The 20296-nt window shown below is 53.3% G+C and overlaps 7 protein-coding genes across 7 annotated transcripts; 2 read left to right on the top strand and 5 right to left on the bottom strand.

Annotated features, from left to right (window-relative positions):
* Positions 1 to 1271: 1271 nt before the first annotated feature.
* CPAR01_06267 (Ras family protein) lies at positions 1272 to 2404 on the top strand (the record flags this gene model as incomplete). The annotated part of the gene is made up of 5 exons (XM_060490541.1): positions 1272 to 1339; positions 1516 to 1543; positions 1713 to 1910; positions 2002 to 2136; positions 2246 to 2404. The coding sequence occupies 5 exons, from the start codon at positions 1272 to 1274 to the stop codon at positions 2402 to 2404; spliced, it is 588 nt and encodes a 195-aa protein (XP_060352007.1).
* A 2765-nt stretch (positions 2405 to 5169) lies between these two features.
* Positions 5170 to 5349, bottom strand: CPAR01_06266 (uncharacterized protein; the record flags this gene model as incomplete). Its single annotated transcript, XM_060490540.1, has 1 exon — positions 5170 to 5349. The coding sequence occupies one exon, from the start codon at positions 5347 to 5349 to the stop codon at positions 5170 to 5172; it is 180 nt and encodes a 59-aa protein (XP_060352006.1).
* Positions 5350 to 5858: 509 nt separating this feature from the next.
* Positions 5859 to 7783, top strand: CPAR01_06265 (impB/mucB/samB family protein; the record flags this gene model as incomplete). Its single annotated transcript, XM_060490539.1, has 3 exons — positions 5859 to 5918; positions 6029 to 6326; positions 6387 to 7783. 3 exons carry the CDS (start codon positions 5859 to 5861, stop codon positions 7781 to 7783), a joined length of 1755 nt encoding a protein of 584 aa, XP_060352005.1.
* Positions 7784 to 7804: 21 nt separating this feature from the next.
* On the bottom strand, positions 7805 to 8416 carry CPAR01_06264 (uncharacterized protein; the record flags this gene model as incomplete). The annotated part of the gene is made up of 1 exon (XM_060490538.1): positions 7805 to 8416. One exon carries the CDS (start codon positions 8414 to 8416, stop codon positions 7805 to 7807), a length of 612 nt encoding a protein of 203 aa, XP_060352004.1.
* A 2317-nt stretch (positions 8417 to 10733) lies between these two features.
* On the bottom strand, positions 10734 to 12824 carry CPAR01_06263 (uncharacterized protein; the record flags this gene model as incomplete). Its single annotated transcript, XM_060490537.1, has 4 exons — positions 10734 to 11716; positions 11769 to 11871; positions 11927 to 12441; positions 12500 to 12824. 4 exons carry the CDS (start codon positions 12822 to 12824, stop codon positions 10734 to 10736), a joined length of 1926 nt encoding a protein of 641 aa, XP_060352003.1.
* Positions 12825 to 14658: 1834 nt separating this feature from the next.
* Positions 14659 to 16503, bottom strand: CPAR01_06262 (uncharacterized protein; the record flags this gene model as incomplete). The annotated part of the gene is made up of 3 exons (XM_060490536.1): positions 14659 to 15652; positions 15708 to 16313; positions 16403 to 16503. 3 exons carry the CDS (start codon positions 16501 to 16503, stop codon positions 14659 to 14661), a joined length of 1701 nt encoding a protein of 566 aa, XP_060352002.1.
* Positions 16504 to 18585: 2082 nt separating this feature from the next.
* Positions 18586 to 19644, bottom strand: CPAR01_06261 (galactosyl transferase GMA12/MNN10 family protein; the record flags this gene model as incomplete). The annotated part of the gene is made up of 3 exons (XM_060490535.1): positions 18586 to 18804; positions 18867 to 19294; positions 19350 to 19644. 3 exons carry the CDS (start codon positions 19642 to 19644, stop codon positions 18586 to 18588), a joined length of 942 nt encoding a protein of 313 aa, XP_060352001.1.
* Between the last annotated feature and the right edge of the window lie 652 nt (positions 19645 to 20296).

Below are 20296 nucleotides of genomic sequence, written 5' to 3'. Positions count from 1 at the left end.
AACAATCAGCAGAGCGAGAGACATACAGAGAAAGAGAGTGAGAGAGAGGAGGGAGCACAGAGGCCCATCCAGTTCCCCGGCCCCATCCACCGTCACCGTCACCGTATCCTCGCCTTCAATTCCAATATTTCAGCTAGGAAACACACACCAGTGATCGGATTACGACACACACCCATATACATGCGCCTGGCAGAGAGGAAAGTACCTGATCTACCTGCTCTGTTAGACACCTTCCTTACCTTGGGTATCGGGAAACACGATATCAGCAGAACAGCATTTGATACTCCGCATCTTCCCTTAGCTTGAGGTAAGGTTAAGATACTCCCGTCTCATCTCACTTATCAAAAGATACCGGCGACTCAAGTTGCTATCCGAGGTACGTCAATATCGCGTGGTACAGCAATACGCTTGCTTCTATCATGCTCTCTGCCTGTGCTCGCTCTACCACTGCCTACTTTAGTCTATACCTTACCCCGTGCTGTTCTTCTCCTGGCTACCTGTCCCCGTCATCTTCTACAGCATCCAGTGATTGCGTATGTGTGTCTCCAGATGACACTGGACGAGAAACAAATGTCAACAAAGTCACTACCAGAAAAACAAAGCCTAGACCATCCCGTCCTGTCCCGCATCTGCCTGCACCTGCACCTCCCTACGAGGTACCTTACCCTGCCTAAAGGCTAAGGTACCTGGGCCGGTACGGAGACCTCGTTTCCCCCTAGTCGCCTTTTTTTACGCAGTCAACTAGGCCTGTCTGCGCCTGCGTCTGCGCCTGCACCCTGTCCACTGGCCTGTCCTCCACCCAAATCTTTGTCTCCCTTTCCCCCCCATTTTCCACTGCAGCTGCCAGTGCCAGGTCTTCCCGCTCGCTCTCGCTGGCCTGGCTCCCTTCTTTTTTTTTTCTCACCTTCCTTCCCGCCTCTTCTGACACCACTTGTCTACGAAGTACCTTACCACCCGTCCATCACCCAGGACCACCACCACGCACCACGCACCACACACCACACCCCCCAACACAAATCTGCCCTGCTGTTCCATTGCTTGCACCCGCGTCGTCGTCAAGTGAACTCCACCCGTAAGGTACTACTGTGACCTTACCTTACTTCTACCCATCCCATTCTCTTCCACCTTCAGATTCCCCCTTCCGACGCAGCTCTTCCTTCTCCATCTTCCTCGTCTCCGCCAACAAGCTCAACCTCCTCGCAACCGACCGCAACTCAATCCGATCTTCATCGCTCGCTCACTTTCTCACTTTCACATCCAATACAGACACCATGGCTGAGATCCGCCGTAAGCTCGTCATCGTCGGCGACGGTGCCTGCGGTAAAACCTGCTTGTTGATGTGAGTATTGACCCGTCTCTCCCTCCCGATTTCTGTCGTCTGTCTGCCTCCCTCTCCGCTTCCGCCTGGGCCCCCAGCGACAACCAATCCTGCATCGTCGCATCGCCGAAAAAATGAAAACACAGACAGACAATACCTCATCATCAAAGACTTCATCATGCTGACTAGTTCAATAGTGTCTTCTCCAAGGGTACCTTCCCTGAGGTAAGATTACCCATTTCCCCCCACGCCGACGCGGCCTACCGCCTCCTGTTTCCCCCATCACGAAGCCAGGCTGAGATGCATCAACCCATCAACAATCCAGCCAACCGATGCTACACCCGCCTTTCAAGAATCCGTTTCCGATCCCGCAATATTCTGACAACTAATTCAGGTCTACGTTCCCACCGTTTTCGAGAACTACGTCGCCGATGTCGAGGTTGATGGCAAGCACGTCGAGCTGGCCCTTTGGGATACGGCTGGCCAGGAAGATTACGACCGTCTCCGTCCCCTTTCTTACCCCGACTCCCACGTCATCCTAATCTGCTTCGCCGTCGACTCCCCCGACTCCCTGGACAACGTTCAGGAGAAGGTATGCTTGCTTTTTTCCTTCTCTCCCCTTTCGCATTGAATGACTGCACCCGATAAGCAACTTTCGCTAACACGTGCACTTCTTCCCATAGTGGATCTCTGAGGTCCTGCATTTCTGCCAGGGTCTGCCCATCATTCTTGTCGGTTGCAAGAAGGATCTCCGCTACGACTCCAAGACGATTGAGGAGCTGCGTAAGACCAGCCAAAAGCCCGTCTCCCCTGAAGAGGTAAGCTTATCTTTTCCACTGGGATAGGGGTCGCCTCGGGCATCTTAAGATGCTCGGCGGCCTCAGACGTCTCTCGCTGCCACCATTGCATGCTAATTTCGTTTCGTAGGGTGAGGAAGTCCGCAAGAAGATCGGTGCGTACAAGTACCTCGAGTGCTCCGCCAAGACGAACGAGGGTGTCCGCGAGGTTTTCGAGCACGCCACGCGTGCTGCTCTGCTCTCCCGCAGCCGGAGCAGCGGCAAGAAGCACAAGTGCTTGATGCTCTAAATACCCAATGGGCGAACTTCCCAAACCCTTTCTCCCTCTTCGACCACAACCCCCATTTGTAATCATCAAGGTCCCAGCCTCCATTGTCTTTTCCCAACTTTTCGGATGAGAAAGGGTTTTTGGTGGCGGTTTGGAAGGCGGGGGCAATATTTGCCTGCATAGGTTCTCGGAATTTGGAGTTTTGCTCAACATTGTGTCTCATAACCCACCTGGCACCACATCGATGGGCGTGTCACCGTATCTGGTTCTGCGGGGCGTCTTTTACTGAATCCATGTCATTCCCTGCCGAACGGTGACTGGGAGAAGCACCAGCTAGCCACAATCCCCACGAGAAGAAGCTGCGAGGAAAGGGATTTCTACAACGGATGTCTCTCACGGTCTCGGGGGAGGAAAGGGCTTGTTGGCTGGCGCGGCCGGCAGCTGCTGGGTGACGATGGACAGTGAGTTGTTTGATAACCTCGGGGAACGGCGGTATGGCAACGGTCTTCAGCTGTGGAATCGGCTCGTCTGGCTGTAGTATTGCGACGAATCCGGCTACATCATAAATCTTGTCGTGTTATTTTTCTCTTTTGACGCCTCGCAGCTTTAGATGGCGGAGATGGACATGTGTTTCCTGGCTGCGTTTTCTTCTCTCTTGTCGATTCTCTCAATCCAGGTCTTTGATAACTTAAATCGCCTCTGACCGTTCATTGCTATTCACGTTGATTATCGTATCGCCTTGTGCCCATTGCAAAGCCGGTCCACACTGACATCAGCTCTGATCCCTCTACAGCATCGTCATCGCCGTCATTCTCACGTGTCAGGGGGTATAGAAGATGAGATGAAAAATGGATAGAGGCAAGGCACCAGATCTCGAAGAGAGAGGTCGCGACACGCAAAAGTAAGGTAGCCCAGGCAACACGGGGTTATATCGTTGATGTTATTGGGATGGAAGTCGCTGGATGGAGTATACTTACTAGCTCTTGCCTAGTTCTGTCTTTTACCAACAGGACGGCACATGACGGCAATGAGTTTCTAAACATAGGCGACTTTAAGATGTATGGGTGAATGCTTTTAGGGTAGCCGTTGCTTTCAGAGTTGGGTAGCGGTGTCACGTTGATTACGCTGCCCCGCCTCTGGTGAAGGGGATGGCCCTGTTTGGTATTTTGGACGAGAGGGGACTATGCGATGCTACGGGAACGCGTGCATGGGCATTTATAGAATATGAATTCTCAAAAGGGGGTATCTATTTGATTTGGTTTATTCTCATGTGTAGGGGGGACGAGAGTGAGTTCTTGACTCTGGAGATTGGTTCGTCAAAGTATGAAGACGAAAGTGAACCTCTTGTTCGTCGTAAACCCCGTCCGAACCCCGTGCGTTTGTTTGGCTGGATGAGCAATGACAATAACACGACATTGTGCGTGAAGGAGTGTGAGGGCGTATGTGTTTCTGATCTCATTCCATTCCGTCTATGAGTCTCGTCCAACTCTCAGTCCATGTCAGGTGACATTTCTGCGATGAGCATAGCTTTCGCTAATGTGCTATGATTTCGCAAAAGACTAAAGGACTGAATTTACGCAGGGCAGGTCTATGGTAGGGCAGCGCATGTCAGTGTATGTTTACTGATGTAAGAGGGAGGGGAGGGGCTGTAAAGTTCAGACGAGGTGAGGTGAGGTGAGATGATTGGTATTGATATGAGTGAGGGGTCTAGAAGGGTGAGGCTTACAGCGCCGCAAGAGGAGCAGGTCTTTGCGGTAGAGGCAGTGGCGGCGCCGCACTTGGGGCAGGCGTTGGTGTGGGCGTTGGTCATGGGCTGCATGTTTGCGGTTGTTTGGTTTGTGATGTGCTGTTGGTAGTTTTTGTGTGTCTTGTGTGTAGATTTGTGAAGATGAGACGGGAGAGAGAGGGAGGGGAGAGGAAGGCAGACGATGGTGGAAAGCGGGGTTCTTATTATTCTTCAACTTGTTCAGTCCGCGCGCGAGGCGGCCGCGGCGGCGGCGTGGTTCAACAATCTGCCTATTCCCCTCCCCTTCGACCAACGCAGAGGCTACCCTGAGATACCACACTGAATTTTTGCTCGTGACCCTCTTTGACTCTCCAGCTATCGGGCCTGTGGTGGCTTTGGAAAGGTCCCCTACCTTCTTACGGTTGGAGTCTGTAGTTCGGGAGTGGGAAGGGAAGGTAGGTAGTGGAGGTGGTGTGGGCTATGTGAGCTTACGGATGGGTTGTCATGCGAGATGGACGGCTTCTCGTTGGCTAGGCATGAAGAGGGATGGGGGGGGGGGGGCACTGGAGGTGAACGCTTTACGCTTTCCTCTGAGAAGCTACCTTATTAGTAGGGAGAGGGTCGCTTTTTGGGAAGCGGTGGGCTGGCGGGCTGGGTGTCGTGCAGCGGAAGAGGGGACCCTATTCCCTTGTTTTGGGGCGGTCTTGGTTAGCTGTCATACGTTCGGGATGGGCCTTGGAGCGATTCGTCGTCGTGTACTTGGGTAGGTGTGCGGTAATGGGTGAGGTGGTTGGCGGAGGGTGGACGGCGGCGGCGTCGTCGGCGGCGGGCGCGCGATGCGTGTATAGCGCAAAGTTTTAGGTAGGTAGGTAGGCAAGTATGTAGGCAGGCGGGCAAGCAAGTGCGAAAGAGATTGGGTGGCTGGAACATTTCGGACGACTGAGCGTATCTTTGGCAGTTTGGGATGCCAGAAGGCGTCCAATGATTTTGGTGACAGTGGTTCGGAAACGCCCATCTGGGCATCCGAAAGTAGGGCGACAGTTGATGCGTCGAGGTAAGTTTAGTAGGCAAAGTTGTTGGCATCAGCTATGCATGTTGATCGGATGTCGACAAGTGCGGTTTCAGAGAGGTTCTGTAAGAGTCGACATGCATCAGAAGAGTGATGTGACTGGTCGTTTGGAGATATCTGCAGCGCCGAGAAGCGCAGACGGGAAACTAAATGCACTTCTCGTACTTCCATTCTTCAGAGAGACGTTTGGGTCGTTGCCTACCCGGAACGATGCAGTTTCTGGCACGTTGTAGCAGTTCACGGTAGAATGGAAGGCGAGATGGGCAGCAAGTCATGCGTTGGAAAGTCCGACGGAAAGTAGGTAAATTAGTCGTCCATACCTTTACCTCACTGGGCAAGGCACTACCGGCGTTACCTTCTGCCCTTCGGAAGCGGCCGCCGGTGTCGTGTGGACAATCCGTACCTGTCGGGTCGGGCGACTCGGGGCGTGAGATAAGCGACCGTTTATCCCGTGCGCCCCCGTGCTTTTCTGCCAAGGCCGCACCGTTCACAACTGACACCACACGCCCCCAATCCCCGGATCCTTACCCCGTTTCTGTCAAAACGACCAAACAACGCCCGAGAGGATCAGAGGCGGTGGGGGTCACACACGCATCGAGTTGATTCACCCGAAAGGCGTGCACCGACCGAAGAGAGGCTACGTACTCTCATGGACCATAGCCAAAGTCAAGTCGAAAATCATGGAGCTGCCCAGAAAACGGGCACCGAGACGAAGGGATGATCGTATCATACTCCACTTTGTTCGTCAACCCTCAAATTCACAAGCAACAAGAATGCCCCTTTTCTGTTGCCAAATTTCAACCTCTCGATATTGGAAGCATGATGTTCCATTCATTAATTCTTTCCCTAGGACTATGACTGCTTCTACGCCTCGGTTTTTGAGAACCGGGACCCCCGGCTAAAGGCGCTGCCCTTGGGAGTGAAGCAGAAGAACATCCTGGCCACGTGCAACTACGTCGCCCGCAAGCAAGGGGTCAGGAAGCTCATGCTCATCACGGAAGCCAAGCGGCTCTGCCCGAATCTCGTCATCATTGAGGGTGAGGACCTGACGCCCTTTCGAGACACGAGCAAGAAGCTTTTCGGCTTCATGAGAGGCTACTCGTGGAACCGCAAAGCGGAGAGGTTGGGGTTCGATGAAGTTTTCATGGGTGTGTGCTTTTGCACCTTAAAACCGCGGGGAAAAGGTCAAGTTGGCTGACTATGGACAGACGTCACGGATATTATCAACTACAACATGTTCTGCCTCAACCGGGCTTCACTATCAGAGTCATTCTTCCACCTTTCCAAGAAGGATCCAGAAAAGGGGTTTCCATGTGACTTGACCAAAGTTGCGGGCTGCGTATATGGAAAGACACCTGGTACGGGAGATCTCAACAACCCTGCCTACGTTCGCCTGCTTCTGGCGAGCCACCTGGCCTTCCATCTGCGCATGAAGCTCGAGGAGGACTTTGGCTTCACGGCTTCGGTCGGAATATCGACCAACAAGCTGCTCAGCAAGCTCGTGGGGAGTGTAAACAAGCCGCGTAACCAGACGACTCTGATGTTTTTCGACGATGCTGTTGTCACCGAGTTCATGGATGCGCATTCGGTTAGAAAAGTCCCCGGCATCGGCTTCAAGACGTCGCGCGCGCTTGAGGAAAAGTACCTCGCGACGCCCCTGGGACCCGACGACGCCGACAGGGAGACATCACCACTAAAAGTCTACGACGTGCGGACCCACGAGCAGACTTCGCCCGACGCACTGGAGAAGCTACTCGGTGGCCCTGGTTCTGAACGAGGTGTTGGAGAAAGGGTGTGGGGCCTCTTACACGGAGTCGACGATACGGAGGTCAAGGACGCGAGCGATGTGCCGTCACAGATTAGCATTGAGGACACGTACAAAGGATTGGAGAGTATGAGTCAGATTGAAGGCGAGCTACGCAAGATATCTGCTTCTCTCATCCGGCGGATGCGGACCGATCTCCTGACAGACGACAACAGCGACGACTCGATCGAGCCGGGCAGTCAGAGATGGATTGCGCACCCCAAGACACTAAGACTGTCCATTCGGCAATGGCCTTCTTCTGATGCGCCACAAGGGACGTCGTGGCATTCGCATCCGGATTTTCAACGTATTTCCCGATCCCAGCCTATTCCTAACTTTGTCTTCAACACAAAAGAGACACCTGATTCCTTGGCGGAACGGCTGACGACAGAGATCTTGCTTCCAACGATGAAGAAGTTCTTTCCGGCTGGTCATAAGTGGAATCTGCAACTTATGAATGTCTGCGTTGCGAATTTGGCCGCTAGTGGTAGTGAGGCTGGGCCAGGTGTAGGGCGGGACATCTCTGTCATGTTCCGCAAGCAGGATGACGTTCTCCGACAGTGGAAGATTGATACGGCCATCGTGGAAGACGATGGCGATGGTGATGGTGATGGTGTTAATGATGCTCAACGCCAGTCAATCTCAGATCATGAGGTTGAAGAGATGGAGGTGGAAGAGTTTGACGACGACAGCGGATCATGGGAAGGCGACGAAGTGACGGCACGGTGTCCGCTGTGTGGTCACTCCATACCGCCATTTGCCCTCGCTGCTCATGCAAGATTCCACGACTTTGAGGACTGAAGGAATTCTGGGTCTGTTCTTTTAGAACGCCCAAAGGTTGCAGTACGCGGACGGGAGACTGGGAAGGTCTGACGCGAAGGGGGAGTACGTCGACGGCAGAGACACCATGTCCCTGGTTGGCCTTGGGACACCATCTTCTGCGTCGCAGAAGGTTTCCTCCTCTCCTTCGTCGAAGGAGTAGACTGTGGACCAGTCGTCGTCGTTGTCGTCGTCGTCGTCGTCGTCGTCGTCGTCGCCGTCGCTGCTGATGCTGTGTTCGCTGCCATCGCAGGTCTCATCTGAAGAGTAGACGCTGGAGGGTGCGTTGGACCTAGCTGAGAGGCGACTAACAGCGCCTTCACGGAAGGGGTATCTCTCTCCGGGGTTGAAGGTGCCGCTGAGGTCTTGGATTACTTGCAACTCTGGCTGGTGGTCGACAAGGGTCTCGTCCGAGGACATCCAGTTATGAATGTCTGCGTTCCTCACAAGGGGCTCAGGGATTTTGCGTCTGAGGATCCTACACCAGAGGCACTGTTTCTGGCCGCCGTTTCTGCTGCTGCTGTTGCTGCTATAGCTGCCGACACGAAGTCCCTTGGCTTTAGCCTTGAGAGTTGTGTAGCGGTTGTGCAGACGGATGGCGAACTTGGTGGCCATTGTAGATGGGGATTGTAGTAGGTAACATGAGCCCAGACCTGACCAGATCAAGTGTGTGGTGGGAAGGACGATTGATTGTGAATGGAGAGAAGTAAACAGGGGAGTTGTATGTGTATAGAGTAGGATGCACCATAGCATTCTTGGGAGTTATTTTGGGCTGATATCCTTGTTTATATACCATGGATCGATATCAGAGTATCCAGAGAGGTGTGTATGGCCTAGTCTGCAAAGGTCCCATGAGTTGAGTAGGTTTCGCAACGGCGTGGGAGACTATCATTGTGGAAAGTTTGGCGCGGAAGGTTCTACAATACAACGGTTCAAGGCCGCATATGAACATGCTCGAGATGAGGCAGGTGCCTCATGACATTCTGCCGTACTGGGGCAGTTTGAACGAAAATGTTTGAGACCCTGTTGAGGAGACCATGATGTACGGCTATGGCGGTTTACTTTGATCAACGGATTCAACCAAGGGGGCAGGACAAGTGCCTGTATATAGGATATCTAGAACAATATAGATAGAAATTGGTTATGAAATCTAGCTTCCTTCCACTTCTTCGGTAAGCTCCACAAGGAAAAGGGACACATGGAGGCTACCATATGTACGGAAGGGTTGATACTGAAAACGATGCTTTCGGACTTTGAAGGTCCAAGGCCATTCTTCTCATGAAACTGACGGAGGAGACATACCTTGTGTGAGTTCCTAGTTACCGAAGAAACTTAGAAAGAATGGTATTGCTTTTTCTAGGTACCTTGTCATTGAGGACATCCAGTATTGGACTTCGTGAGTTACAAGTGCGGCTAGGTGGCGTTCAACTTATGGGGTCCTGCTTATGAGACGAGAACAAGTCCAATTCCTTACCCCTGGTTAAAAGACTTAGGAACCTAATCATCATGACACCATTACAGCTCAAGAGATGGTGGAAACATGGAGGAGTGGTTCAATGCCAGAGAGGCCCAAGTTCTCATGGAGGCGAGCTAGCAACACCATGCCTCGAAACCGTGTGTGAAGACAGATAAACACAATCCGAGTCCTTGCTTGAGCAGACGGATCTCCTCGGCGTATTAATTTCTATCAACATCTTCAACGATAACAGCGGGAGCGTGAGAGACGGAGACTGATCCAGACTGGACTCAAAAGAAGACACGACCGAGATTTCATGGTGGCGTAATCTGTACTTGCAGACCACATATCGTTCATTCTCCCCAAGGAGGTAGGTGAGCATCAGTCGCCGGACCTCCCACCCTTCCTTCCTTCCTTCCTTCCTTCCTTCCTTCCTTCCTTCCTTCCTTCCTTCCTTCCTTCCTTCCTTCCTTCCTTCCTTCCTTCCTTCCTTCCTTCCTTCCTTCCTTCCTTGAGGCATCAACCGAGGGTATATGTTCCACCCAAACGCGTGTTACTGTCACCAGCACCCATCCGGATTGGCCGGGTGGTTTATACTCTGACGCAGAGATGTTAAAACAAATACTCCAGTGAAGCCGTGCTGGCCCGAGGGGCGCGCTGTTCGAATCTGGGCAGGGGCGTGAATTATAAGGTCAGTTATCCCCCTCCCTACATCCTTTCCTTTTTCTTTTTCTTTTCCTTTTTTCTTGTTAGTTTTCAACATAAGTTTGAGATGTACTGTGATCCTACCTGGGTGTATGGTTTTGCTCAAAAGAATTCCTCTTTCGCCAGGTGGGAATTGACAGGTTGATATGGCTCGAAATTCGGGAATGCCCTCGTCCGGGAGAAAGTCTCCGCATCACCAAATCGTTTCTCTCCAAGACAAATGTGGCAGTAGCTCAGGGACTTTCCACCACCTCACGGACCTAGATGAAGAAAAGAACAACCAAAGTCGTCTGCCTCTAGGCGTCCAGCCTAGTGCCACAGAGTATCACCCCTTATACAAGATGCGGAAGATATGGGTGCACATTTGACTCATAGACAACCATAGTAGTATAAGCGCGCATAGTATTTTATTGAATGTTATCACTCTGAAGACCTTTGATCCGGCATGTCGAGATGACATCTGGTAAAATCGTTGAAACGAGATATCAGTAAATAGACTTTTATAACAAGAAACCTAGCCAACGCTACGTTACAAAGACACAGCCGTCTGCAGATCATACAGCCCATCCTACATTCAACTTGAAATCAAACTGAACTGGCCCAGAAACCTCATCCAAACATCCCCCCACAAAACAGAATGGCATAAGTCGTTACTGTCATATCTTCATTCACCTCCCCCCCCCCCATATTGTTTTCTTCCATCCATCATCAGTGAACCCCCAAATACAACCTCCCGTCTTTGAATAGACGAAAAGGTATCCATGAAACAAATCACCGGAACGACCGATGAGATTCCCCATCAACGCTTGACCCCCTCCCCCCAGCAGACCCCTTCCGACTATACACGTCCTCCCACGTAGGACCCCTATCACCACCGCCGCCGCCGCGCCTTCCATTCCCTGGAGACCGCGGCGACTCATCCCTCGACTCTGAACCGCGATGCCCGTCCCTATCCCGACCAGAATACACCCCGTAATTGGCATCAGCCCCGCCGCGGATATCATACGACGAAGGCGAAGGCGACGCGGCGCCGCCACCGCCGCTGACGTGGTGCTGCGAGATGGAGGGAAGCGACGCGGTATACCTATTCGTCGGCGGCGGGCTTCGCTGTCGTTGAGAGGAGGTCGAGTGCCGTCCGACTGGAGGGGGAGGCAAGTCACGATGTCTGGGCAAGGAAACGCCCGCGTCCGATTTGGCGCGCGGGAGACGTGCCGGGTGCGGCTCGACGCGGTGAGCGCCGCGGTCGTATGTCCTGGATCGGTGCGGCAGGGATGCGGGGCGCTTGGGGAGGTCGCTTCCGGACCGGCGGGTGTGCGTGTTGGCCTCGGGGAGCCTGGTCACGTCCTGGGGCGGTGGAGCCGGTCGAGATTTCGGGATGGATGGCAGGGGCGGCGCGACGTCCTCGAGGCAGTCCCACATGGCCTCGTCGATGATCTTGCGGACCTTCATATCGTGGGTCTCTGGGAAGAGATGCCGTGATAGCTGTCTGGGGAGTCTCTCTGGTTTGCCGTTGAGGAGGGGTCCGTCGGCGTTGATGGGGAGGGCGGTCATGATGGCGTGTAGACGCCTGGCTTCCGGGTCTGGGTAGGCGAGGATGTTGCTGATCATCCATTTCGCGAAGCCTGCGGGAGTTAGACCGGGGATGTTGGGGTGAGATCTAGGTGCGGCCTGGACGAGGTGGTATTGGCAGTCTAGATCTTGGTACAAGAATTCGATTCGCTCCAATGCGTCTTTGGACCGAGACTTGAAGATGTCTGGTGAAGGGTCAGCAGCTGTTTACGGAGTATGGATGAGAAGGCTGATTACCTTCATATCGGAACCTCTCAGGCTCGACTTTGTATTTGGTGTACAGCATCAGCATCTTATCAGGAGTAACGACGAGTGTGTCTGGCGACCCAAACTCCGTAACCTGAGGCTCATGTTAGCCGCAAAGAAACTTATGAAGAGGGCGGGAGATGGTGTACCATAAAATTAGCGAGGCCCCTGAGCATGCTGTTCAGTCGATTGGTAGGATATCCCTCCGAGTCAAACAGCACACCCCACGCCTTGTCAACACTACTCAACTCAACTCGCGGCGACGTAGGAGCAGTCGGCGAGACCTCGTCTTCATTATCCGTTTCAACACGCGGTTGGCAATGAATGACCGGTGATGCCCTCTTTCTAAAGTGAACCCCCCTTTGCTGTGGGCTGATGGGCGGAGTGGACTGAAGCGCAGGCACGGGAACAGACGTTGGCGGCGACGGTTGCTGAGGCGGAGGAGGAGGCGCCGACGAAGGCTTTGCGTGTGCGAGCTCCGGACTGCGATCTCGTGGCGATGAGTTCTTGGAGGCGCCGAATGTGTCGATAATGGAAGGGGGCGGGCTGGGGTACGCCGGCGTGAAGGAGGAATTCTGGCTAGATAAGGGGGGGAACCGAGCTGCGTCGACGGGGGTGCCGGTCTCATTTGTCTTCAGTTGAGCGACTTGAGCGACTTGGGCAACTGGACAACATCATCAGTAAACTTCAACTTTTAAGATACAGAACTCGATGCAACTGACCTTCTTCTTTGATAATCTTCCTCAACTCCTCCATCATGTCAGACGGCATGCCACCAAGACTATCGCGAGGTTTCGAAGTGAGCGTCTCCATAATCAAGCTCTCCGAACCCTGCTGCTGCTGCGGTTGCTGCTGCTCATCCACCTGGTTTCCGTGACCATGGCTCCCCTTTTGTTGTCCCCAGCCGTACTCCCCAGCAGCCCGCCTTGGTGACAGCGGGGAAAGCTCTTCCGGCTCCGGGCGGCCCGCCTGATCTCTCGGCAGGGACCAGTTCGTTGTGGTGTTCAGCCGTGGCCGCATGGCCTTGCCAGCCGGGGTCGTAGTCATGGCGGGTTGCCGGTTGCCGGTTGCCGATGTTATTGTTATTGGATATGCCGTCTGCCACAGCATGCGAAATTCCGCAAAGCTCAGACTAGATCGTTTTGTACGATGGCAAATAACAAGGACTGTGTAAGATTGGATGGAACCAGAGCGATTGGGCTGTTGGCGCGATAGAAAGGGTAGCCGTATATACCGAGCAAATAGACGACGAAAAGTGGCAGACCGAAGCGACGGTGAAATAGACAGCAGAAAAGGCGGGAATAGTTATAGACCCATACCCTCTTCGGACGCCGATGGGACACTTGAGAGGGCTCCCCAATGAGATGTTGACATCTATTCCCCCTCGCGTCAGGTGGATTGATAAGGTGCAGCACGAAGGTATGAAAGGGTCGATCACGGAGGCAACACCACGAGCGGCATGGGTGATGCGGAAAAGTGCATTTTCAAAATGCGAGGGACAAGAAAGTGGTGTTCCCCTCACTCAGGAGACAGGAGGGAGAATTTAGCATAATAGATGCGAGAGAAAAGGAAATCAGCAGGCTGTGTATACGTGGTGGTAGCTCGTACAAAGTAGTCGGGCGAAGGCAACGTAGAGGCCACAAAGTTGCCCTTTTCCTGCTGTGCACCGTTTCTCCAACGAGGCCCATCCCTGTCTTATTGGGCCGCAAAGTTGTCTGCATGGTAATGTCATGGCCTGGTACAGGGCACCACGGTAGCGTTTCGATGCGTCACCGAAGGAAGCTGAGATAAAAAAAGAAGTCGTCTGGTGGGATTCCCCCACGTCAGGGTGTCCAGGATGTAGCCGTCGCCAGAAGATACGATGACATCGGGAGGGTTTCGATCTTGAGGCCACACGCGTTCGGGAAGCTGAGAGTTTACGCCTGGGATGGAAACTAGACCAAAATATCATTATTCCCGTCGTTTCGAATCGCTGTGTCCCAAGTCATGGTTCCCGTGTCGCCCAAGATATCTTAGCTTGAATCGCGTTGGACAATCCAAGTCAGGCGACGCCATGTTTGCTCGTTGGCCCTGAGCCGGCAGTCAGCGCGGACATCCCATCCCTAGGGTTTTTCTTGGAGTTTGGTTGCGGTGCCACCAAGCGGTCCCCGATAAGACCACAGGCCTCGACTTGAGACGCGGCTTGAAGGGGTGAGGGCTCTTTAGATGTGATGCGGATGAGGAAACTTTCGATAGTGCGGTGTGGGATGCTGCATGTAAGTGCAGGAGACAAAGAACGATACCATGGGTGGCCCCCCGGAATTGGGCCGTGACGCTCCGGATGTCCCGTTGGCCGTCCGCGGCAAGGCGTCCACCGAGATTTTTGATAGAAAATGGTTCGCATGTCCGCACGGCAGGCCGTTTTTAATCGAGATCTATTGATTCCGATATTGGCAGCCAATGACTTCGATTTAGTCTTCTACACTCGCGTTTGCTGGCGAATCGCGGTCAGAGCGGTAGTCCTGAGACAACCCTAACCGCCCGTGAAGATTAGAAAAAATACCCGATAGAAATTGAGACAACTCGATCCGTGAGAAAGGAAAGCTCCGATCGAACACACTCGTTCATGTCTTGAACATGTGGGGGTCCCGTTCGCCCCGTCCCGATCCTCGAGCCGGACGCAACATAGGAACAGCGAGCCAATCCCCATTAGCTCGGTAAGCTTCGTGCGGTCAGCAGAGCAAAGTGGGAGCGATATCGGTGAGAGACGAATAGAGACGCTGAATAAACAGATATGTTACACCGTTATATGTTACTGGGGTTTTGTCGAACCCGAGTCCTGATCGAATGCTCGCCAGCTAATGCACTTACAAAACTCCCAACCGATTTTCTGCTTCCTTCTTCATGCTTTGTACAACAAATCCAAGAAACCGTTGGCCAAGTCAACAACCACGCTCTTGTTCGGCAGGGATCCGGCGACGCCATACAAAGCAGCCGAGTCACCGACGGCCTTGCCCTTGACACCCTTACCCTCAACAGCGCGAACTCTCTCCTTTTCCTTCTCGGCCTCGACAACAGCCTCAAGGTCAGCTAACAACTTCTCGTAGACCTTGGTAATTGGAAGAGTGACGGCGACGTGGATTGCAGGAGGGTTCTGAAGAGCGTTCAAGTGCCAGCCCTTCTCTGACATGCCGTCGGCAATGTCGTAAACATTGAGATTCTTGGCGGTGAAGGCAACAACGGACACCAGAGGCTTGCCCAAGATCTCCAACTCGTTGTCCAGCGCTGGTGTCTCGCGAATCTTCTCAATGATTTTCTTGGTGGTGCCGACGATCTTGACACAAGCATCAATGTAACCAGCCTCACCGACCTTCATCAAACTAGCCCAGCAACCGGCAATCAGGGCACCTGGACGCGAACCGGCCATACCAGGCGAACCGTACACACCGCCAGACCAATCTGGCGACACGTAGTACTGGTATTTGCGGAGTTCTGCGGACCTGTACAAAACTGTAGAGTTACCTTTGGGCGCAAATCCATACTTGTGGGTGTCGCAGCTGATGCTCGTGACGCCCTTGAGACGGAAATCAAAGAGCTCGGTCTCAAAACCTGCCTTGTCCAAGAAGGGGACCATGAAGGAACCGAGACAGCAGTCGACGTGGAGGCACAGCTTCTTCTTGATAGCCAACTTAGATAGAGCGCTGATATCATCAATGATGCCGTGAGGGAAGTTCGGTGCGGAGCCAACCAACAGAACTGTGTTGCTGTTGATCAGGCGGGAGACGGCACGGACATCGACTTGGTAATTGGGCGCAGGGCAGGAGACGTAGTGGATCTTGATCTTGAAGTAGTCACCGGCCTTGCGGAACGCAGTATGAGCGGTTTCGGGCAAGATCCTAGTGCGTGTCAGTAAGAAGATCACAATAACATAGCCCCACGGAGAGAACGTACATCTCAGGCTCAGTAATACCCTTCTCAAAGTATCCTCTTTGGCGCGCGCCGAGGCAAGCCGACAAAATACTGTCAGTACCACCACTGGTGGTGGCACCGGCAGCGCCGGGAGGAGCGTTGAACATGGACAGAACCATGGAAACAACCTCAGCCTCCATCTTCCTCACGCCTGGGAAGACGTCCGGATGAATGGGGTTCGCGACGGTGAACTTGCCAAACGCCTCAGTCTGCAGCTTCAACAGCTCGTCCTCGCCGTGGTAGACGGCGCCAGAGACAAAGCCATCCTCCCATCTCGTGTGGTCCATGTTCGCCAGAGTATCAAGCTCCTTCCGGACGTCGTCTTCGGACCAGCCCTCCTTGGGTAGGGTCAGGTATCGGGTGAGGTTCGCGGGGATCATCTTGGTCTGCAGTTTCGCCATGGTCTCGTTGACCTGTTTCTGGACCTGGCCGCGGACACCGGGGGCGCGCAGGAAGTAGCCATACAGAACTCTACGGATATCAATGTAGATCTCGACAATGCTGCCAATCAGGCCGCGGCCCTTGAGCTTCAGAAACGTCTTGCGCGTCCATCGCCAGACGAAGAGGAAGAAGATAATGTTGCGCAACCTACGGGCCGGGGTTCTCGAAGTTAGCCGATGCCGAGGTTACTTCGGGAAAGATACCGAAGTGGAAAGATGGAAGCATTGGAAACTCACAAGTCAAGGTTCAGGACCAACAATGGACTCGCCTGCCGACTACGCTTGACTTGGTTCAGTCCTTCGCGCAAGCTTGCGGGAATGCGGGAGCTGCCAGGCATCTTGTCTGCTGCCGTTGTTGTAGCTCGGCACAGTGGGGTGTTACGATTCGCGACAAGCAAGCAATGGAGGTGGGAATCGTGGAAAAGGGAGAGCAACCCGGGTGGATGCGAATTCCAATTTATAAATACGCGGAGTAGAAGAGAATGCGAACGAGGGGGCTCAAGAGAGGAAAAAAAAGATTTGGAGACTGGGGGACGGGACGAAGATCAAGGCTAGGAGCTGGAACTTTGGAAGGTTCCGACATTAACAACGCCACAGCAAGAGCATCACCGGCGACCGGGGTCAAGGAAGCAGAGGTGGGAGGGTCTTTGCTGTGCAAGTGCTGTGGTAAGCAGAGCCAACGGCTGGATCCCGAGGAGCAGAAAATCGTGGGGCATGGCGTCTTCTTGATTATTTCTTAGCGCCGTTTACCCCTGTCGGTGCAGCGAAGATAGCGGAGTACCTTCTGGACTTCTGGAGCGCTGCTTCTCTCTGGGGAGCATTGCCGCCATCCGGTCTGTCACATGCACCACTCCAAGCAAGAGGAGCCCTGTTTCCCATGGTTGCCCGCGTCCACCTGGCTGCAGGCAGTATCATCCACGAACCTTTCAGGCAAGTCACAGAGACAGGGGGTCCTGCTTCAAGCTTGACGTCTCATGCCCGCGTCGCCTAATTGGGGAAGCGACCTTGACTAACAAAGTAGGATTCACATTGAACCGATGGCTTCCTCCTATGTAGGCGAGCAATGGCTAGGTCTTCCCCAACGTGAGGTGTCAGTGTCGAGGTGGAGCGGCCAAAGATGAACACCACCTACAAAGTCCCAACCCAAAGAGGGCAGTCCGCACCGCGCGACGTGCCCGTCATCTTATCGCCGTGGCTGATACCTGACGACATTTTCCACGCGAACCGAGGACCTTCAGACTCGGCCGATTGGGTAGCTTGTCTGATGCACGCATGACTTTGCGTCCAGATCGCCAGCCTTCTATTGCTACCTTGACTCCTCTTCTTCAAAAAGAAGTGTGGCCTTGTTTTATAAGGAATTTCCATGCTTAGAGCATAAGTCTGGGGCGTTATCTGTCAAAGCAACCTTGGAAGGTCATTCAACTCTGTCCGTCCGCGGACTGCCCCGGAGCGAAAAGATCCACTATAGCGGGGCGGAATCGGGCCCGCGGACGCCCGTTACCCGGCTTGATCCAATGGCCCCGGACACACCTAGAAGTCGCATTTCCAACCATTGAGTGTCATCATCATCACTCTCTTCGCATAAGTGCTGACACTGCTGAATAGAAATGCCGAACAGCAAGCAATTTTGGGCTTGAACTCGGGTCGCACAATGCCCCTAATGCCAAAGGTCAACCAGTGTCCTAGTGAGTAAGCTCCGACAAAGTGGCCATGCGCTTTGCCTCGACCACGTCACATCGACAGTGTTCACGTCCGAGAGATCCAAGCGGATCCCAGGCGCTGCCTGGGAATTCGATCTTAGCGAACGACAGCCTTGCAGCCGAATCGCAGACGTGCATCGACAACCAACAACTTGCGCCTAGACTCTTTTTTATTGGTTGATGTGAGGTCGCCTTCCCTGTCCAACTCGTCTTGCAAGTAACGGGCAGCCGGTGATCCTCATGGAGACAAGTTGGCCAAGTGGAGACGATCTTGCATTTTTGATCGCGGCCAAGAACAATTGCTTATCAATGGTATGGAGATTTGCGAACAAAGTCCGTGTTAGCATCCGCGCTGTGGCAGGATGGCCAATGTCTATCGGTTGGTATACAAAACACAAGAAGACGCAAGCCTTCGGTCGTCAAAACGAGTCATCATCTCGAAAGTATCAAGAGAGAAAAAAACATAACAACCCTCATGAGCGCCGTGCGAGAAGCTCATGCAACCGGGTAGCCTCCGAGGATCTTGACCATCTGTCATTAGCCCCCGTACAAAATTCCTTCATGAGATGGTCTCCCCAAACCCAAATAAACGCCCTCGTCCAGCTCTTGTACACTTGAAATGCCGAGTTCATGCTTCCTGGGGAATATAAAGCCTGGAGCTTCTCTGTGCGTTGGTCCTCCTCTAGCGAGGACAAGCATTGCTCTCTTCTAGCCCTCCGTCTACTGCGCCTTGAAGGCCGCCTGCCACTTCGTCTTGAAGCTGCTTAGCTCCTCGTCGCAAGCCCGCTCTCCAGTGTTTGTGCAACCAGCTGCGCGGACAACAAAGTGACCATCCTTGTAGATCTCTCCCTTATCATATCGATTGTAGGAGTTGAATGTCTTCTGGGGCACAATGGCGAGCTTCGAAAGGATAGTAGGATGCCATTGTACAATGTGTTCCTAAGGCAACGGTTAGATCTGGCTCAGACGCAAAAACAAGAGGCAAAAAGGAAGGGACTTACCAAAGCATGACCCTCAGCCTTCTGGAAGTTGTAGCTGCGGTACAGAGGGTCAAACCAGGTGTCGATGAAGAACTTCGCCCAGTCACCGTTCCGGATGAAGAAGCTGCTCGAAGAAAGACCCTCTCTGTCTTGCGTGACCACGAAATCGATGTCGTCGCCTTTGAGATGAGGGAATGTTTTGATGATGCTGTCAGGGGGGACGACCGGGTGATCCCTGGCCATCAAAGTGTCAAGCCTGTCCGACTTCAACACCAGATTCTCTAGAGAGGTCTCCGGGTCCATGATGTAAGCGTCTTGGTCGAGGTACCAGAACCATCTGGCTTCTGGAAACTTTGTCATCGCGTGCCTCAGTGACACCACTTTATTCCATGATGGTGGAGATCCGTTCAGATCGTAATCGCCCGCTTTTACGAACATCACCTCATAACCTAAGACCAGAGCTATTAGCATGTGCAGTACAAAGAAGAACCAGTGAAAGCCTACCATGTAGCTGCGCATATTGTTTCCTGTTGTCGCGAATGCTTGCGAGATATTTATTGCTGAAGTTGTCCTCATCCAGCACCGTCACTATCACCGCTGGTGGGTCACCAGAGGGTGGTCGAGGGCCGCTAGGTGACTTGAAGGCTCCAGAGAGAAGGTATATGAAGCCGAAGAATACAAGAGCGCCTGCCGCGATGACCTTGAGCCTACTGCGTCGAAGAACCGGTGGTATTCTGGAGGATCTCGCCTTGAAGGGAGGCGGGTTCGAGCTCTTTCGTGGTGGGTATGCGAAATGCATCGTGTCGAATTAGGAGATTAGTTCAAAGGGAGAACTCGTCGGCCAACGATCGAGAGAATTGTCGCGGCTGGACCAGCGTCGAAATGCGACGCCTCGATGTCCCGGAAATGGCGGGCGTTTAAGGACAAATTTCGTCGGTGTTCGAACACGAGAGAAGACGCTGACTGTGGCCGTTGCGACTAGAGGCTTGGCACAGAAAGGAGGGAGGAAGGGTGATGGAATGTCGGAATCAAAGATCGTCGGGGTATTCGCAGGGCGTCATCCAAAGAGGCGCATCACGTCCGGGCCTCGAGAAGTCTGGGCGACACTCTGGAAAGCGAAAGGGTTGCAAGGGAAGCAGTGGTGCAAGGGCGAGGACGGCCGGTCAATGTACAGGCTGGTGAACACGAACTCGATACTATGGCTTCGTTAAATTCGAGGTCCACTTTGGGAGCATTAGATCTGGACCGCGCCGAAAACCATCAATCATTGGCCCGGTCGGTGGTATTATTGTCCGGTCGGGCGATCCCTGGGTCCCCTGGGTCCCTCCTGTCAAGGGTTGTGCTGGTTCCCCACTACCAAAGCAACGTCAAACCTAATGCTCTATGCGGGGTCCTGTAACGCTGACCATGAGGCGTAGATTGCTAGATAAATAAGATTCAGTTGTTTAAAA

Source organism: Colletotrichum paranaense (assembly GCF_030867605.1).
Source record: "Colletotrichum paranaense strain IMI 384185 chromosome Unknown Scaffold_4.1, whole genome shotgun sequence".
Lineage (NCBI taxonomy): Eukaryota > Fungi > Ascomycota > Sordariomycetes > Glomerellales > Glomerellaceae > Colletotrichum > Colletotrichum paranaense.
This window is presented reverse-complemented; position numbering and strand designations above follow the sequence as displayed.